At 33.1% G+C, this 16208-nt stretch overlaps 3 protein-coding genes across 4 annotated transcripts; 1 reads left to right on the forward strand and 2 right to left on the reverse strand.

Moving 5' to 3' along the window:
• Positions 1 to 1875: 1875 nt before the first annotated feature.
• Positions 1876 to 10006, reverse strand: LOC111009188 (nucleoside hydrolase 3-like). Of its 2 annotated transcripts, XM_088123849.1 has the most exons (12): positions 9866 to 10006; positions 8826 to 9005; positions 8491 to 8601; positions 7622 to 7862; positions 7343 to 7522; positions 6902 to 7186; positions 6667 to 6789; positions 6341 to 6538; positions 5859 to 6103; positions 5439 to 5643; positions 4624 to 4929; positions 1876 to 4397 (listed from the first exon to the last, which is right to left on the reverse strand). In XM_088123849.1, the coding sequence occupies exons 3-12, from the start codon at positions 8517 to 8519 to the stop codon at positions 4053 to 4055; spliced, it is 2157 nt and encodes a 718-aa protein (XP_087979975.1). In that variant the 5' UTR covers positions 8520 to 8601; positions 8826 to 9005; positions 9866 to 10006; the 3' UTR covers positions 1876 to 4052. The 2 variants fall into 2 exon arrangements, with proteins under 2 accessions (XP_087979975.1, XP_022137863.2); XM_022282171.2 differs by lacking the exons at positions 8826 to 9005; positions 9866 to 10006 and having other exon boundaries at positions 7622 to 7956.
• LOC111009189 (histidine-containing phosphotransfer protein 1) lies at positions 2151 to 3767 on the forward strand. The gene is made up of 6 exons (XM_022282172.2): positions 2151 to 2286; positions 2416 to 2546; positions 2701 to 2769; positions 3113 to 3184; positions 3285 to 3357; positions 3472 to 3767. The coding sequence occupies exons 1-6, from the start codon at positions 2227 to 2229 to the stop codon at positions 3520 to 3522; spliced, it is 456 nt and encodes a 151-aa protein (XP_022137864.1). The 5' UTR covers positions 2151 to 2226; the 3' UTR covers positions 3523 to 3767.
• Positions 8595 to 10052, reverse strand: NSH5 (Inosine-uridine preferring nucleoside hydrolase family protein). The gene is made up of 3 exons (XM_088123904.1): positions 9873 to 10052; positions 8826 to 9005; positions 8595 to 8699 (listed from the first exon to the last, which is right to left on the reverse strand). Exons 1-3 carry the CDS (start codon positions 10050 to 10052, stop codon positions 8595 to 8597), a joined length of 465 nt encoding a protein of 154 aa, XP_087980030.1.
• Between the last annotated feature and the right edge of the window lie 6156 nt (positions 10053 to 16208).

The raw sequence follows: 16208 nt of genomic DNA on the forward strand, positions 1-16208 counted from the left end.
GAAGTAGTATGAAAGATTAAAATTTATATACATAGTATTATAAATTTTTCCACATTACAAGCTTTCATTCTTAAGTGACAGCGATCTTTCATTCAAAAGACAAGTTTTTTATTTAAGATATATCATATACTGTAAGTCAAACAGCATACAATTTCTTGTTTATATGAAATAATCAAACAGAATTAAATTGAAATCTCCATGATCAAGTGATCAAGAAAGTTCATGAACTTCAAATGGAAGAATATTTTCCAACCAAACTCAACATTAAACAAATGGGAAAAAAAATGTCAACCAAACACAAACATTAAAGAAACAGAAGAAGAAGACAAGAAAAAAGATTGCATTTTAATTTTTGAGAAAGCATGTGTATTTCCAACTGTCCCACTATATTAAATAAAAAGGAAAAACAGCTGTAGGATTTGCTGTCCCATTTCTCAAGATCAAATTTCTATAAATTAACCAATCGAATCATAGGGAAGCAATTAAATTAATGCAACAGATCAGACGGTCGGAAATGGTTGCTGTCTTGTCCCAAATGGGAGATTTGTATACCTCCGAACCTCGTAAATTTAAGAATGATAAAACAAGATTTTTATCTATGTCAGAATAAATTAGGATGGAGAACCAAAAATAAAAAAATTTGTTTTTGTTGTTTCTAAAATTTTTATACAGTTTTGAAAATGTTTCTATATAAGAAACATAAATAGTCGTCGAATGGTTAGATTTCTTAAATAAAATTGAAAATAAGATCAAGAAATAAAATGTTACCAAACGGGTCCTCAACTTCTCTTCTTTTACGTTCTTTGGATCATTTCTAAAATAGTATTATTAAGTACTTAGTTTTATTTAGTCTAGAATCCCGTCATAGAGATAAAACCAAAATTTTTAAAACGATATAAATGAAGTTGAAACTAGTATTTTTAAAATTAAATTAAGAGTTTGGCTTACCCTTTTAGAGCTGTAGTGAGGGACAAATTATTTATTTATTTTTAAATTTAGTAACTAATTAAACATAATTCTAAAAGTTTTAAGATCAAGCTTATAAATTAAAATAACTAAATGTTTAGTTATGTCACTTGACTTCAATTAGTTAAAAACATATATCATTATCAAAAAATCAAACACGCGAATCCTAATCCTGACTAAAAAAATAAATATGCAACACTTTTTCTATTAAGTGCTTTTAACAAAATTATTATAAATAAATATGCAACACTTTTTCTATTAAGTGCTTTTAACAAAATTATTATTATTATTATTAAAGGGAGTTCGATATGGTTCTACAATAACTATGTTTGAATTAACTTAAGCACCCTGCTAGAAAGCAATTGTTAGTGCTTTTCATCCATTTATTTGATTGAGAATTTTTTCAAGAATACTTCTAAGAGTATAAAATCAAATATCAAAGTGAATTTTTACTAAACTTTTTGCTGAAAAGCTTACCATTAAAATATTTAAAATTGCTTACCAGTAAAATATTTAAGAAGCAAATTTCAAATTCAACAGAAACATAACTATAAGATCTAGTTAAGACATTTCTACGAGGTTATATATTTAAATTTCATATATATATTTTCTTTCTTTTTTGTATGGTGCAATATAAAAGTACTCCTAAACATGTTTTGTCACAATAGTAAAACTTTAAAGATCTTCCAACAAAAAAAAAGTAACATTTTTAGGTAGAAGCATAACTCTCTAGCAAGTGCTAATAGGAGTGGAATTTAGAAAAAAAGAAAAAAGGAGTTCGTCATAAATAGTACAAAACATTTTTTTTACCAACAAAAAGAATTAAAAAAAAATCGTTTTTAAAAATGAAACGCAACACTTTTTGAAAAGAACAAAATACTTGAATAAGAAAAAAAAACATGGATAATATAAATAGAAAAAGCGACCAATGAAATTTGCGGAGCCATAAAAAAAACAAGTCTCGTTTGCAAATCAAAGAAACGAAGAAAACGACAAGTAGAAGGTGGGAGCTTCGGCTTTGAATTTGATCCTCTAATCTGTAATTTGTAAAGAAGATCCTCAAAATCCATTCTCTCAAAACCTGCTTCCGACTCTGCTTCTACTTCGCCTCCTCTGTAGTTGCTCATCCATCGCTGAAACCAGCTCAAATTCCTCGATTCCCAAGATCTGTAAATCGAGAACAGGTTTTCTGGATCGCAGAGTCGTCTTCATCAATCAATATTTGAGTTTCCACAGAAGAGGAAGCTTCACTGCGTAAAAATGGAGGTGGGATTGATGCAGAGAGAGTGGGTTCAGTATATAAAATCCTTGCTCAACGAGGTAAAACCTAAAATCTGAAGTGGGTTTTGTTTCATCTCTGATGGGTTTTGTTTTATGAATCTTATGTTTGTTCTGTTTTCTTTCTGGGTTTTGGTTTCTGTGGATCTCTTTGTGTTTTGGTGAGAGAAGGGTACTCTGGATAGTCAGTATTTGCAGCTTTTGCAACTGCAAGATGAGAGTAATCCGACTTTTGTTTCTGAAGTGGTGACCCTTTTCTTTGAAGATACTGTGGAGCTTCTTAATAAACTCTGTTGGGCTGTGTAAGGACTCAGGCTATTTGGCTGCTTCTCTTTGGAATCTTTCTCTCTCTCTCTCTCATGGATGCAAAGTTCTCCAATCATCCATATGTACAGATCTTTCTGGTGGCATGTTTTTCTTGGACGAATTGTTTTATGTTTTCTCTGTCTTTGTCAGATCACAGCCAAGCGTGGACTTCAAAAAGATTGATGATCATGTACACCAGCTGAAGGGCAGCAGCTCCAGGTACATGTTTTCCTTCTCTCTCTATGAATGAATATGTGAGAGAAACACCCTTGAGAGCACTAGGTTTAAAGCCTTAAGATGTGATAGAATAGAACAAGTTCCGTGTGAATTTTCCCTTCCTTCTGTTGCACAGAGTTCAAACTTATCCATTTTGTGTTGAACAACTTTCTGGGCTGAGGTGCTAATGTGAACTGATCTTTTTCATTTGAAATTTGAACAATCATCAAGAGAGGGAGGGGAGGGATGGGGTGAGATATTTATGATGCATCTCAGATCCTGAAGATCATGGAGAAAAATGCTAACCTTGTGTGTTCTTGTTTTGATTCTTCTGTGGGAAATGCAGCATAGGTGCACTTGGAGTGAAAAATGTCTGCATTACCTTCCGGAGTGCCTGCGAGCAACAGAGTACTGATGGGTGAGTTCTTTTCACCATTTGGTTGATCTTTCAAAAATTCTCTTCTCAAACAGAGTTCAGCTGTCATCAAGTGTCTTATTTAGAAAACTGTTGTTTGCAGATGTGTGAGATGCCTGCAACAAGTACAGCAAGAATTCTATGGCGTGAAGGAGAAGCTCGGTTATCTATTTGCAGTAAGTAGAGAAATTTGCTACTTAAGGGGCTTTTCTTCTTGTGATCTCATGTTTTCATTCTTCAGTTTCTGAGACAAAAATTGATAAATCAACTCAAAACATTGCTTTCTGCAGCTGGAAAAGCGAATTTTGGATGCTGGTGGATCGATTCCGATGGACTTCTAAAATCGACTGTTACTGTGGAGTCCCTGTGGAGTCTCTTTTCTCTTGTTCTTTAGGTTCTCAAATTGACTGTTTCTTGTGCTTTGTACAAATTTGAAACCTTTGCCCTTTTCACTCAGAACATCCTTGTTTTCTACAGCTTCTTTTGACTTTCCATTTTTCGCATCTGTTTGAGCTGAATTGTCTGTATTGCAAAAAGTCCTAGAAGATTCTCTGGGTGATTTCAACGAGGCAAATCTTCTCTCTTATATCTCTGTTCCCTTCATATCCTGTTAATCAACATAGACCAGAAGATATTTTTGGGGCTGATTATAATTTTTTTGGATTTTCACTCTATTTGGAACAAACAAAATGTAACCAATGGACAGAATAGGCAACGCAACGGATTAAGAACAGCACGAAGCTCCAGACGATGACATAGTCGATTCGATATAGGGATAATCTAGATCTATTGTTTATTGCTTTCTTTTAACCACAAAATGGTCACTTGTGTTGTACAATTTTGCCCCTGAAATTTTCATCTCTGATGAGCATCAGCAAACACAAGATCCACGGCAGCAATTGCCAGTGTTGTTTTGCGGTTTATTCCACATTCTTTTTTGGTCAATAAAGCTTTTGATCACTGCAGACTGTTTCATATCACTTAGCCGGTTTGCAAATAGATCAAAGTAGGCTGTTTGGTTCAAATTTTGCAGTACTTTGACTAATTTCCCTCCCTTCTCATAGATGACAGTTTCACCATCTTGAGATTCAACACCATCTGCGAAGATTTTTACAGGCTTGAAGTGAAAAATTGGCTCGATATCCAGGTTTGTGGATTTTACACCATCATCTCCAGACAGAACTACTGCACCAAGAATTTCACTCAAGAAAGTATCCTACAGCAAAACAATCTACTGTTATTACAGCAAATAACAGTTAATTTTCATAAGAATTCCAAAGATTCCAAGTCAATGGAAACAAAGATACAAAAAGATTGAATCAGTAGAGCATTTTTTTACGGTTTTGTACTCGTTGAAGGCATGAGATGGACTAACCAAACAAAAACTATGAAGAATAGGTGAGATTGGAAGTCTTGTATGCAAATTCATAGGCATTGCTTACCACATGCTTATATCTGATGTCTGACTGCTTCAAGCGAAAGAGTCTTGACAGCAAATGGTAGGCAAAGAGAAGCTCGGGCGTCCTCTTTTTCTTGAGGAGAGTTTCTAAGATGTTTTCAAATGAGCTGACACGTCGCTGGACCCCGAGAGGAATGAGTATGACATTAACTGTTGACTCGAACACAATCTTGGCAGCTAAAGGATCAAGAAACATATTGAATTCTGCATATCTATTTGAAGGAACAGTGAATACATTTTCTTTATCTGTGTCGTCATCCTTGATGTGCCCCCCAACTACATAAACTTCCTGCAGTGAGTTCAGCGCTTACATTAGAATTATCAGAAGTATGCAATATGCAGCATATCTAAAGCTCAGATTCTGCTAATATGAATCTCAAACAAATGTTGCATGTAATTCAAGCTCAGCAGCTTAAAAAACTCTCCTTTCTTAAAGATGCAGGTACACTAGAGATTCTAAGGTCTCCATTCTCTATTTTATAGCATATATGTTGTAGGTCAACTCAAGGCAATTAATACAAACAACTTTTCTCCCTATACAGTATACAGGAAGCCACCACAAGAAACAAACCTTCCGGACCACATGGAGAACCAGCCTAAACGTGCAAGAGAAAAATAGCAATATATTTTGAACTGCTCAATAGAACAACAATTTTCACGGAGATTATCATGGCGACTTTATTTTCTTGCTTCGTGAGCATCTGTAGGACATGTTTTAGATGAGATAATGGCAACTGATTCCCTATTCACACCGTTTCGAACCCAACGAGTACATTCCAAAATAACTAATCCACAAACCTGGATATGGGAGCTTGCGTCTTGGTTTGATGTAATAAGCTTTGCTAAGTTAGTCAATGGTCCATTGGTAAGCACTGAAATCTTGGATCCCGGTTCCAATTTTGTCAATATGGTTTCCCAAATTTCCATGGCTAGAGCTTGTCTCAGTTCAAGATGCTCAGAGTTCCGTGGAGCTCCATGTTGAACAGGGTTTTCTGCTGCATACCTGACCAAGAAAGTCAATTTAGGTCACAGATGATAAATAAAATGAATGCAAGTGAAATATAACCCGAAGTGATCTCCCTTGGTTCACACTTCACATTCAAGTTATAATCAGTTGGTTTGATTTTTCAGCATGTGAGATTGGAGCATTCTCTGACAAGTACAGATAAAGATAGATTCAATATGGAATTTCGAGGTCAAACAGGTAATTTTGAGTACCTTCTGGGCAAATTACGAGCAAGACCATAGAGAGTGTCAGAGTCCAAATATCCACCACACCCATTTGGAATGGCTTTAGCATACTTGCAGTCTCCAACAACAGGCGAAATTAGATCTGTCTGGTTGGCTGCAAATACATCTCCAAGACCTACTGGTATGTCATCTCGACCCATCATATGCAATAAGTCATAGATAACATCTATTGTTGCAGCATTTGCCCACCCTGTTGGACTGGCTATTATTGCCTGCAAGAAACATGAGCAACACTATGCCACAATAAACGAGTCTCTTAATTGCTACCATTTCCAATGTTCCACTCTCAATAACTGCCACCAGGATAAGTTACTAAAATATAATTCATCATGAGTACTGAATGACAGCCATGCCTCGTGAATGGCATTAAGCTGGAACCTTGGAGTGGCTGTAAACAATACAGTAGTATCTGAAAAGGTGAAAAGACAAAGGCAGAAGACAAACTCTACCTTAATGTCAATGACTTCCACAGGTACTTTCAGAAGATAGAACAAAGCTAGAAAATCTCCAGCGCTCATATCCGTGTCAATCACAACAGGTTTTCCGAGTTTAATATTTCTGAAATCTGGTTTGTACATAACTTGCTTGTAATATGGAAATTGTGTGGTAAAATTGAATCTTCCCGTGTTTATCGGACTGTTAAGAACCTAAGCTCAGCACAAAGAACATAGTTTTATCTAAGTTTTCATTGAATGTAGTAAGGAATCAAGAGATAGTAAAACTTTAGGCAGAGTGTGACTTCCATGTCCAAACTCAAGGCAGATGAGAGACTCACATTTAAGAAGCTTATGTAAAATTCTCTGTCAAGAGGGCTAGTGATGTTCCAGTTGGGCTTTGCTTTTGTAGCAACCAAAACATGCACTCCCTCTGGACCAACTACCTCCGCTGTATAGCCATCCTGATGGATAGCATATAATAGGCAGCACATTTACATTATAGAAGCCAAAGGTCGTAGGGGATGAGAGGAACAAAAACAAAAGGCACTTGAAAGTATTAGAAAAATTAATTACCTGACATTTCCCTTTCCCATTATCCACAGTGCAGAAGGGATCTCGAAGTCCTGTTTGAACATGACCACTGTGCACCCCACCTTTTTCAAGATCAAATTTCGGAATTTCACGTCCATCAAAGAATGGATTTGACCCATCATATATACCATAAGGTTTATTTGACGTAACTGCAGTTATATTCATGTACTCCATCACAGCAAAATCATTTTGACCATCCCCGTTATGCGAGTTAAGCATGATAGATGTTGCCACACCAGATGCAAAAGAATCCCACATGAAATAACTCTGCAAAAACTTCAGTTCTTTTGTGATCTTTTATTTATCTCCCTTCACATTAAAATCAAGCAATAGTAACTAACAATGTTTTAATCTCTTTTTTAAAGAAAAAGATCTAAAATGCCATTCAGGGTGTTGGAGGGAGGAGTGCATTTCAGAAATTACTGTATAGAATTGCTCGCCAAGCTGAGAATCATGAGCTATTATTTTCAAGGATTGGAATACATATTGTGCCTCAACTGTGTCATGATGCTGCTCTAATTCTTCAAAGAAATTTTTAGTTACGGGGATAGTGTCTGTAGCATCCAGTGGAACAATGGTGAGCGGAATTCCAGAATGAATCACCTGCAACAACATAACAAGTCAACGCAGTTTTTCTTGGTCCTATGATGATTCACGTTCAGTGTGATTACGATACTTTAACAGTTCAGCAGAGTAAAGTACCTGGTATGCTGCAAAAGGGTCTCCAAAGATATTGAATTCTGCATAGGGATTACTAGTATAATCCGTGAATATGTTACCAGGATCACCGCACTGTTGAGGAGTGCAAGATGTGGTGGTATTTTGTGGACAGCATCCAGTCGGGTTTTCTGATCTTATACCGCCACCCATCGTATAAATATGCTTAACATTCTTCTTTTGGTGTGGATTACTCATGAGAAAATGGCAAAATTTGTGTGTGATCCTATAAGGAATACGTTAATGGGACCTTCAGATATTTTGTCAATCATAACCTGCTGAGCAGTTGATTGTTGCAGAGGATTATATTTCCTTCTTCCCTAAGTTCATAACAAAGGATATGAACTGAATTGTCTCAGTATTTGCATATCTTGACCAATAGTATCTAAAGATTGCTATGAAAATCAAGCTAAAGGTACATGAAATAGATTTGGATTCTGCTGATAATCATACTTGCCAGAAAATAGTATATTATTGTAAAAACTGAAAATATATGTCGTCAGTGCCATATCAACAACAATGAACACGTTCTGTGAAAGAATTGAATTAAAGATTGATTATATTCATACTGATAGTCACCTGGTTATAAATGTTTGGCGTAGGAAGAGAATGAAAGGGGTAGAGAGAGCTGATAAAAATGTATGCGTGTGAGTCTGTTATGAGGGGAGCCACTTAGTTTGTATGAAGTGTGCGCACTGTGCAGTAGGGGAATAGAAGTATATATCCTAGTGAGTGACATCAGGAGATATCTTTTGGCTTGTTTTGCAGCTTGGTTTTGGAAGAGATGGGAGCTCTCAAACACTCTCTTGCCTTGTATCACTCTGATTACGAATTAATAGATTGTAATCACATACCTGTGGGAGGAATGCTTTGCGGAGGCCATAGTTGGTATCAGAATCTAATCGCCCTCCAACACCAACAGGAATAGCTTGTCTATATCTACAACCTCCTGTTGTCGTCAATCCCTGATATCATAAACATTTACATGTTCAAGACTATTTGTTTTCTGTGTGCAATAAAATTTTGCTGAATCCGCAAATTCCTTGTAGTAAGTTATATTTAACTGTCATAATAACATGACAGCATAGTTCTTACAAATGAGCCTAGCAGTCATTTTTTTCAGTACAAAGGCAATATCTTGTTCCAATGGAAGAAATGTACAATGTAGGACTGGGTAAGAGTATTTAACCTGCTCAATTATGGAAAGATATCCACCAACATTCGGTTGAATTGTTCCATCGTCGAGTATTCCGCCTTCTCCTCCAACTCCAACGGCGATATCATCACGGCCCATCATGTAAAGAATGTCATAAATTTGGTTCACTGCATGCCCAGCATTTGTCCAAGCATTTGTGCTAATAGTGACTGCCTGCAGCAATGTAATAGCAGTCTTGAAGACTAGAATAGTAGCCAGTCAACTTATCCAGAATATGAACTATTTGCATTGTATCCCCTCTTCAGAGTCATACTGTTAGTGGCTGGCTCCATCAAACTAGAAGGGCAGGCATACTTAACAAACAGATAATCAAAGAGAGAGAGAGAGAAAGAACAGTTTTCAGACAGTCATCTACTTAACATGTGATGACGGTATTGCAACAATTTGCTTCAGCAATGATGTGTTAAGGAAAATAACTAATGGTAATGTATGTTAGGTTTCTCCATCCATGCCTTATTAAGCGATGAAATCACTAGTTGAGGTTACTTTACTCTGTCCAGAAGGACCAGAGGAATGCTTATTTGTTAAGGAAAGAAAATCCCACTATTTGAGCTGGACAGGTTAAAACAACTCTGCAACAGTACCCGAGAGATCAGGTTGATGGTGAAATTGATCCCAAAGCCCGGTATGTGAGAGGAAGATCATTGAATTATTCCACATTGGTTCTGAAGATTAGATTTTGGTTAGTGCAAACGAACGTCTCAACTCTTGAGTTGGTTTTTTGGGGGGTGAGAAGGCCTATTTAGCACCATTGACAATGACTCCCATTAAAAGCTTCAACATGGGGCCAATCCTACTACCATTTGTGTATAGAATCGTGCAGGAGGATTGGCAAACCGAGTAGGAAGAAAATTGAATAGCCTGTTTAATAACATTCCTTAAACTTCTCAGAAACAACAACCTTATCTAGCAATTTCTTGAACAGAGCTAAAATGTACGGAGATTTTGAACCGGAAGAAAAGGAAAGATAATAAACAACAACAAGAATCAACGAACTAACATGGCCAACTTACTGATTACCTCCAACTCAAATTCTGATCGATTAAGCTTCAACAGGTACAAAAGAGCAAATAAGTCATCAGTGTTAACGTCTGTGTCCAAGAGAATTCGTCGTGGCAATCCCTTTACAACGTTCAAATTGGCTCCAAAAGCCACCGCAATCAACACGAAAACAACCAAGCAATTCCTCCGCAGCAACATTTCTTATGCTTTTTTCATCACAACCCAGAAAATCTAAACAAGAAAACACGAACTACCAAGCTCCGGAGCAAACAAGCTTTCCGTTTAGAAGCAAAACAACCAATCAAAAGAAAAACAAGATAAAGAAATGGATTGAAAAGAAATGTATCTAATCACAGTGACGAAAGAGACAAAGAAAGCTGAAATTTATATATCTTCAGACTTCATTGTCAGCTCTGCATTCTTGAACTTCGAAAAGATTGAGAGAGAAAAAGAGAGATGAAATGGGGAAGAATAAATAATTGAATAAATTAGGGATTTTTAACTATTGCAAAGGGAGCAATCGACGAGAATGATTCCATCCGTTGGCTCACACGCATTGCTACCTTATCTTAGTTGTGAAATTTCATCTAATTTCGATTTTAGTTTATTTTAATTATTTTACTCTCGAAATTTGAGTGCATATATTACAAAAAGAAAATTCAGAGCTCGGTAAGACTTAATCTGAATCCTAGTTTAAATCTTTTCCTTCAATTTGTCTGATCTGACCCAACTCAGGGACTTCAAACTGTCGGCATGCTTTGGACGGTAGAACGGGGACGAGGAAGTCGAGCCTATTCTCTCTCTGGTGGCAATTTTGATCTTTTAACACGACACTTCTTCACTCACTAAATTTGTTTGGACATAATCACAATTTTGTATTATAGAGTTTTCATAGTGTATAAAATTTGTATTAAAATTTTGTAAATATGGATAAAATTGGTTAAGAAATTTAAGAAACATAACAAACATTTTTTAAACCACCTACAATAGGTGGCAGTAGGCTTGCGGTCGAACGAGGAAATGAAATATGAATAAATTTTGTAGTTTAACCTAAAATTTTAAATTTATTTTTCTTTGATTTTTTTTTTATGTTCGGTAATATTTAAATGATATATAAACTTTTTTTTTAAAGTTCGTCAACAATAGTTGAGAGGAAATTTGTACCATTAAACTTTGCTATGTCCTGGTTGACGATTTATAGACTTATTCTTAAATATAGACGAGTTGGATAAGATAAAGTGGTGTCAATATAGGTAAGTACTCTAGTATTTGTACCACTTATTTTATCAGATTAATTAATTTCAATCTACTTTTTTAGTGTCATGTCACGTCAAATGGACTAATATTTATAATGTTAATAATAAACAGAATTATTGTCGAAATTAGAAATTAAATAGGTGCAACTATATTAACCTATATGAACTAATTTGTAACTTTTTAACTTTTATTATGCGAAGTTATAGAAAAGTTATCTTATACAAAGAAAGTTTAAGCACTATTTTATTCTTAAGTAGGAACATATTGTCAAAGAAAAATTAATAAATAAAGTAGGATACTATATTCTCTTTATTACTTTATTTACCATTGTCCAAGTTGGGGTTTCTTTTTCTTTTTTCCTTTCTTTGGAAATTTTAAGAAGGATAAAAATTATTAAAAAAGAAAAAGTGGGTACAAATACCCACTTGCAAAATTATAATTTTTTGGGGAATGGTTTGACTAGCCAAACCAAAAATTGCCTTTCTTTTTAAAGAATTAATTATTTTTTTCATAATATATATAATTTTGCAAATTTTTAATGCATTTTGAAAAAGGATCGCTTTTTGTTTGCCTCTTTCATGCAGCTTCTGGGGAAGAGACTGGTTTTTTTTTTTTTCTTTTTTAACTTTAATTTCCATTACCCAAAAGAGAAATATAAAATTAAAAAATATTATACTTGTTTTATACTTTGGATAACTTTTTAAATTTATTTTAATGATTATGTGGTGGAAATTATTAACCAATGCACAAACAGCTGGACCCACAAAAAGATAACGTTGATCCACTGAAAAAAGATTATTGTTTCACTTTCAATTTTTGGCAAAAAAACAGAATTCCAAAAGAATCAAAATTGCAATTTTTAGAAATAATTAAAGATGAACTTTGATGACTTCACTTTTGTGAATATGTTTTTGTGTGTGTATTGAAAAAAATGTCAATTTGGATTATTGTTTTTGTAGAAATCGCAATATGTTTATTTTTTTAAAATCAAGAGACATAATACGTGACGAAATAGAAATTATAATTATTTTAATTTCTTTTTCAAAATAGTATTGGAGTAAAAATAAAGAAAGGATAAAAGAAATATTTTTAACTCTGGTTTTAAACGATTCAATAACCATTATAATCATAGTCTAAGTTGCGTAAGCAAAATACTAAAATATAAAACTAATTTGTATTAATTAAAATTATTGATACAGAAATTTGGTGTTTCGGTATCTACCAAATTTGCATAAATCTTCAATGATAGGTGGGAATCGACATCAACCTGCAAAACAAATACATCGGGTTGTGGTTGGTGCTGATACTTAAGTTAGAATCGAAAGTTTATGATAGTTTATATTTACCAATTATTTTAGCAGACATTTAGGATTCAGTCTTTTCCTCTATTTATAAGGGTTGAATCCTTGAATTCTTGTACTTGAAGAAAAGTTAGCCCTTTAAGCTTTACCTTGTCGTTGGGCTAGATATCAAGTTGAAGGGTTGTTGGTATGATGTGGAGTTTTCATTGAAAACAAAAATGTATTTTGGATTTGATATGAAGATTTGAAATTGATATATGCCTGTGAAATTGAAGTCTTATTAAGGATTTGAAAACTAATTTGGCAATTGATATTATGTTTATTTGTAAAGTATTTGAAGTATTCTTATATGATTTGATAAAGTTTTGTATAAATTTATTTAAAGGTTTGAAATTGATATTCTGTTTATTTGTGAAATATACGAAATCATGTTGTGGAGAATTGATAAAGTTTGTTTTAAATTATTTCAATGTTTTGAATTAATTTAATATTGAAAGTAAGTATTTGTTTTGCATTTTATTTGAAAGATATTTTGATTGATTTGATAGGACTATCCGGATATGCCATGATTTTGTTTTGAGGAACGTTTTGGTTATTTGGGGTAATTTGGAATTGATGGATTTCTGTTCTGACTTATTGTGGGAAGACACTTTTGTGGTTTGACATTCCTTGTAAATGAAGATTCATGTGTGTGTTATTCACTCACGTGACCTCACACTTAAGTAAATGTTTTGTTTGTTCTGATCGATATTATTTCGACAACTCTGTTCTAGTCGATATTAATTCGACAACTCTGATAGAAGCTTCTGATTATTGGTGTTATTGACGAGTAACCACATATGCTCTGTAGGCTACCCAAATAATGCAATTTCCACTCTGATTTTGAAAGTATGAATGAATGTACCATTGTTTTGAATGTTTGAATGATTGAGTTATTCGAAAGTTTGAAAGTTATACCAAATGTTTTAGAAGTAATTTTGAAAGTCTTGATTGAAAGAAAGTTTATTTTGAAAGATTTGAAGTTTGATCGAATGAAAGTTTGTTTCGAATGAATGGAAGATTGTTTTGAATCACTGAAAATTTGTTTTGAAAGAATGAAAGTTTGTTTTGATTGAATGAAAATTTTATCTTATTTGAAGAATTTGTTTATGAAAATCTAGTTTGTTTGAAAGTTCTGAAAATTGTATTAAATATTTTAAAAGACTTTAAAAGTTTTGATCTGTTCGTATTTTTGTTTATGAATGTTTTGAAAAGAAAATGAATTTCGAAATTCGATATGAAAATTGCTTATTGAGCATTTTTGTACTCATTTTTTTTGTTTTCTAAATGTTTTTCAGATGAAGGATTAAAAGATCGTTGAAGGTGAAGTTTAGCGCACCGGCATGAGTTTGAAAGTCATCTTCCTATTTAGTTAAGTTAGTTTAAAAAAATTCTATAAACAAATTGCTTCCTCTGAATAATTTTAGTTCTTAAAGTTTCTTGAAAGTTACGTTTCCGCATTTTCTTAGAATCATCGTATTGGAAAATACAGGTTGTAACACACCTCTTCTCCATAGGTCCGGTCCTTGTACTTCGTTATATTTTATTTTATCTCTCTATAGTAGACATTATGACAGAAAAGCGAACATTGTTTGTGGCATTGGATAAAGAATTATTTCTCTTTTCTAATAGAATCGAGATTTTCCGTCCAATTCGAGAGGAAGCCTCACAGGAATGAACTCGACTACACTTAGAATAATTTTTGTCATCAGATAAGTTACATTTTAACTGATTATACTCTTTTAATTCTATCAATTTTAAAATATAAAAGAGCATTTCTATAAATCTATTATTGATTCCAATTTTCAGCAATTTTCTCTAGAAAGAAAGAAAGAAAAAGAAAATAGATATGCTTAAAAAGTAAATAGTAAGAAATTGGAGGTGGGGAAATAGGAAAAAGGAAAAACACGAGGGGGACAAACGAGAAGACAGAGGAAAACTAGCCCACGTGGCAAGAAATCGTCCTTGTTGGAAAATCGAATCCCAGGGCACGGAATCCACCAGTGTGAACAGTGGGTAGACATGTCTTTTTCCAATTCTTTAATTACATTATAACCATTGGATGGCACGCTGCCACGTGGAATATGATTTGACAGCAAAGCAATTTGTGCCCACAAAAAATTATTATATACCACCCGTGTGGTACTCATTTCATTATTATTCAACAATCAATAATTGATCCATATAAGTACTTCAAAAATAAAAAAAACTAATAATTGATCCATATAATATTAATTTACGTTGATTAAATTACAAATATAGATTTATAAATTTCAAAAAGTTTTAGGACGCTTTTAAAATTTTAGTTTTAATTTACGTACCACATAAAAGTAAGTTAGACGTACAAAATAATATAAATATGAGCTTAATACACTTTAGAACGAGCATTATAACGTTTTCTTTTAATTATACTGACTTATTTCTCTTTCTCGTGTGTCATGTTTTGTGTTAAAACATCACTTATTAGATGAGTTAATATATCATGTCAATATTGTAGCTAAGGAAATTATAATAAGTAGCAAAATTAATTGTTCTATTTACAAATTTGTCTTCTTTTTTGTTTATATTCGTGAGTGTCTGGACCAGTTTACACGTACAAATTTGTCATATAGAGAAATAATTTGTAATATACCATTTTTCTATTACTAAGTATATCATTCATATACCTAATATAAAGTATATTGTTGATATATCATTTATGTAATAAAGTATATCACTAATATATCATGCTTGTAATAAGGTATAATAATATACCATTTTTGTACTTATTGCTGAAGTCTAATGTTGATATACCGATATAAAAGTATATAATTGAAATAACATTTTTGGATTGTTGATAAAATAGGGTATATTATTGATATATGACTTCTTATATTTCTGCCATTTTTTAAGAAAATATTTTACTATATGATATGTTTACGATTTATTTAGGTTAAATTGCTATTATCATAATTCGTAAAAGTCCCTTTTTAATAACGGTGTTAACAACAAAAATATATTATAATCAAAATTGAAAGATCGCAAATGTCATTGAAACACTTTTAAGTTCAAATTTAAAGACTATATTGATACAACTGCAAAATTTTCTGATTAAATTTATAATTCTTATTTTATTCGATGTATCTTACAATATGATTTTCACAATACTCTTTTCTAAAAACGCATTATTTCTACCCTATCGATCCCCTTCAATAATATATTCTAAACATCTAATTAGTGGATATATTATTTTACTTTATAAATCATACATTATTCTTAAATGTTACTGATGTGATTGAAAATAAACGAGAATAGTATAAAAAAATACTTGTCATATCATTCTATTACCTTGCGGAGCCATGTGTAAGCGTAGTTCTTTTTAGAAAACACATGGATTGTCCATTCTTCTCTTCATAAAAGGCTTGCTTTTAATCACATCACCCCCCTCCATTTGGGCCATATTCTTTCTCTCTTTTTAAATAATCATTATCAATTATGAGGTTGAAGATTTTGTTTATCTTTTTATACGAAGGCAACTAAAGGTAGGAATATTCAAATGAAAAATGAGTGTTATAAACTAACTAATCTTTATCGATTGTGTTTGTCAATGTAGAACAATTGTAAAGTTGGAGCTTCGAACTTTATTGTAAAGGTCATTAAATATCCTCTACATACACTAGCAAAAAATTATAAAAGTCAGACTGTTCATTTATTTCGTATGTAACTAATTATTATTTTACATCAATATTATATATATTCGTCAACTTGAGTATAGTTC

Source organism: Momordica charantia (genome assembly GCF_013281855.1).
Source record: "Momordica charantia cultivar OHB3-1 chromosome 5 unlocalized genomic scaffold, Mcharantia_2.0 BLBB01000005.1, whole genome shotgun sequence".
NCBI lineage: Eukaryota > Viridiplantae > Streptophyta > Magnoliopsida > Cucurbitales > Cucurbitaceae > Momordica > Momordica charantia.

Excerpts from the sequence above, each read along its gene's own strand:
- LOC111009189 (XM_022282172.2), top strand. The coding sequence starts at position 2,227 with ATGGAGGTGGGATTGATGCAGAGAGAGTGGGTTCAGTATATAAAATCC. Across the intron at positions 2,770-3,112 it reads CTGAAGGGCAGCAGCTCCAG|CATAGGTGCACTTGGAGTGA; the intron begins GTACATGTTTTC and ends TGGGAAATGCAG. Across the intron at positions 3,185-3,284 it reads GAGCAACAGAGTACTGATGG|ATGTGTGAGATGCCTGCAAC; the intron begins GTGAGTTCTTTT and ends TGTTGTTTGCAG.
- LOC111009188 (XM_088123849.1), bottom strand. The coding sequence starts at position 8,519 with ATGGCCTCCGCAAAGCATTCCTCCCACAG. Across the intron at positions 6,104-6,340 it reads TGGAAGTCATTGACATTAAG|GCAATAATAGCCAGTCCAAC; the intron begins GTAGAGTTTGTC and ends TGTTTCTTGCAG. Across the intron at positions 4,930-5,438 it reads ACGCAAGCTCCCATATCCAG|GAAGTTTATGTAGTTGGGGG; the intron begins GTTTGTGGATTA and ends AACTCACTGCAG.
- NSH5 (XM_088123904.1), bottom strand. The coding sequence starts at position 10,052 with ATGTTGCTGCGGAGGAATTGCTTGGTTGTTTTCGTGTTGATTGCGGTG. Across the intron at positions 9,006-9,872 it reads GATCAGAATTTGAGTTGGAG|GCAGTCACTATTAGCACAAA; the intron begins GTAATCAGTAAG and ends ACATTGCTGCAG. Across the intron at positions 8,700-8,825 it reads ATCTTTCCATAATTGAGCAG|TTAAATATAACTTACTACAA; the intron begins GTTAAATACTCT and ends TTATTATGACAG.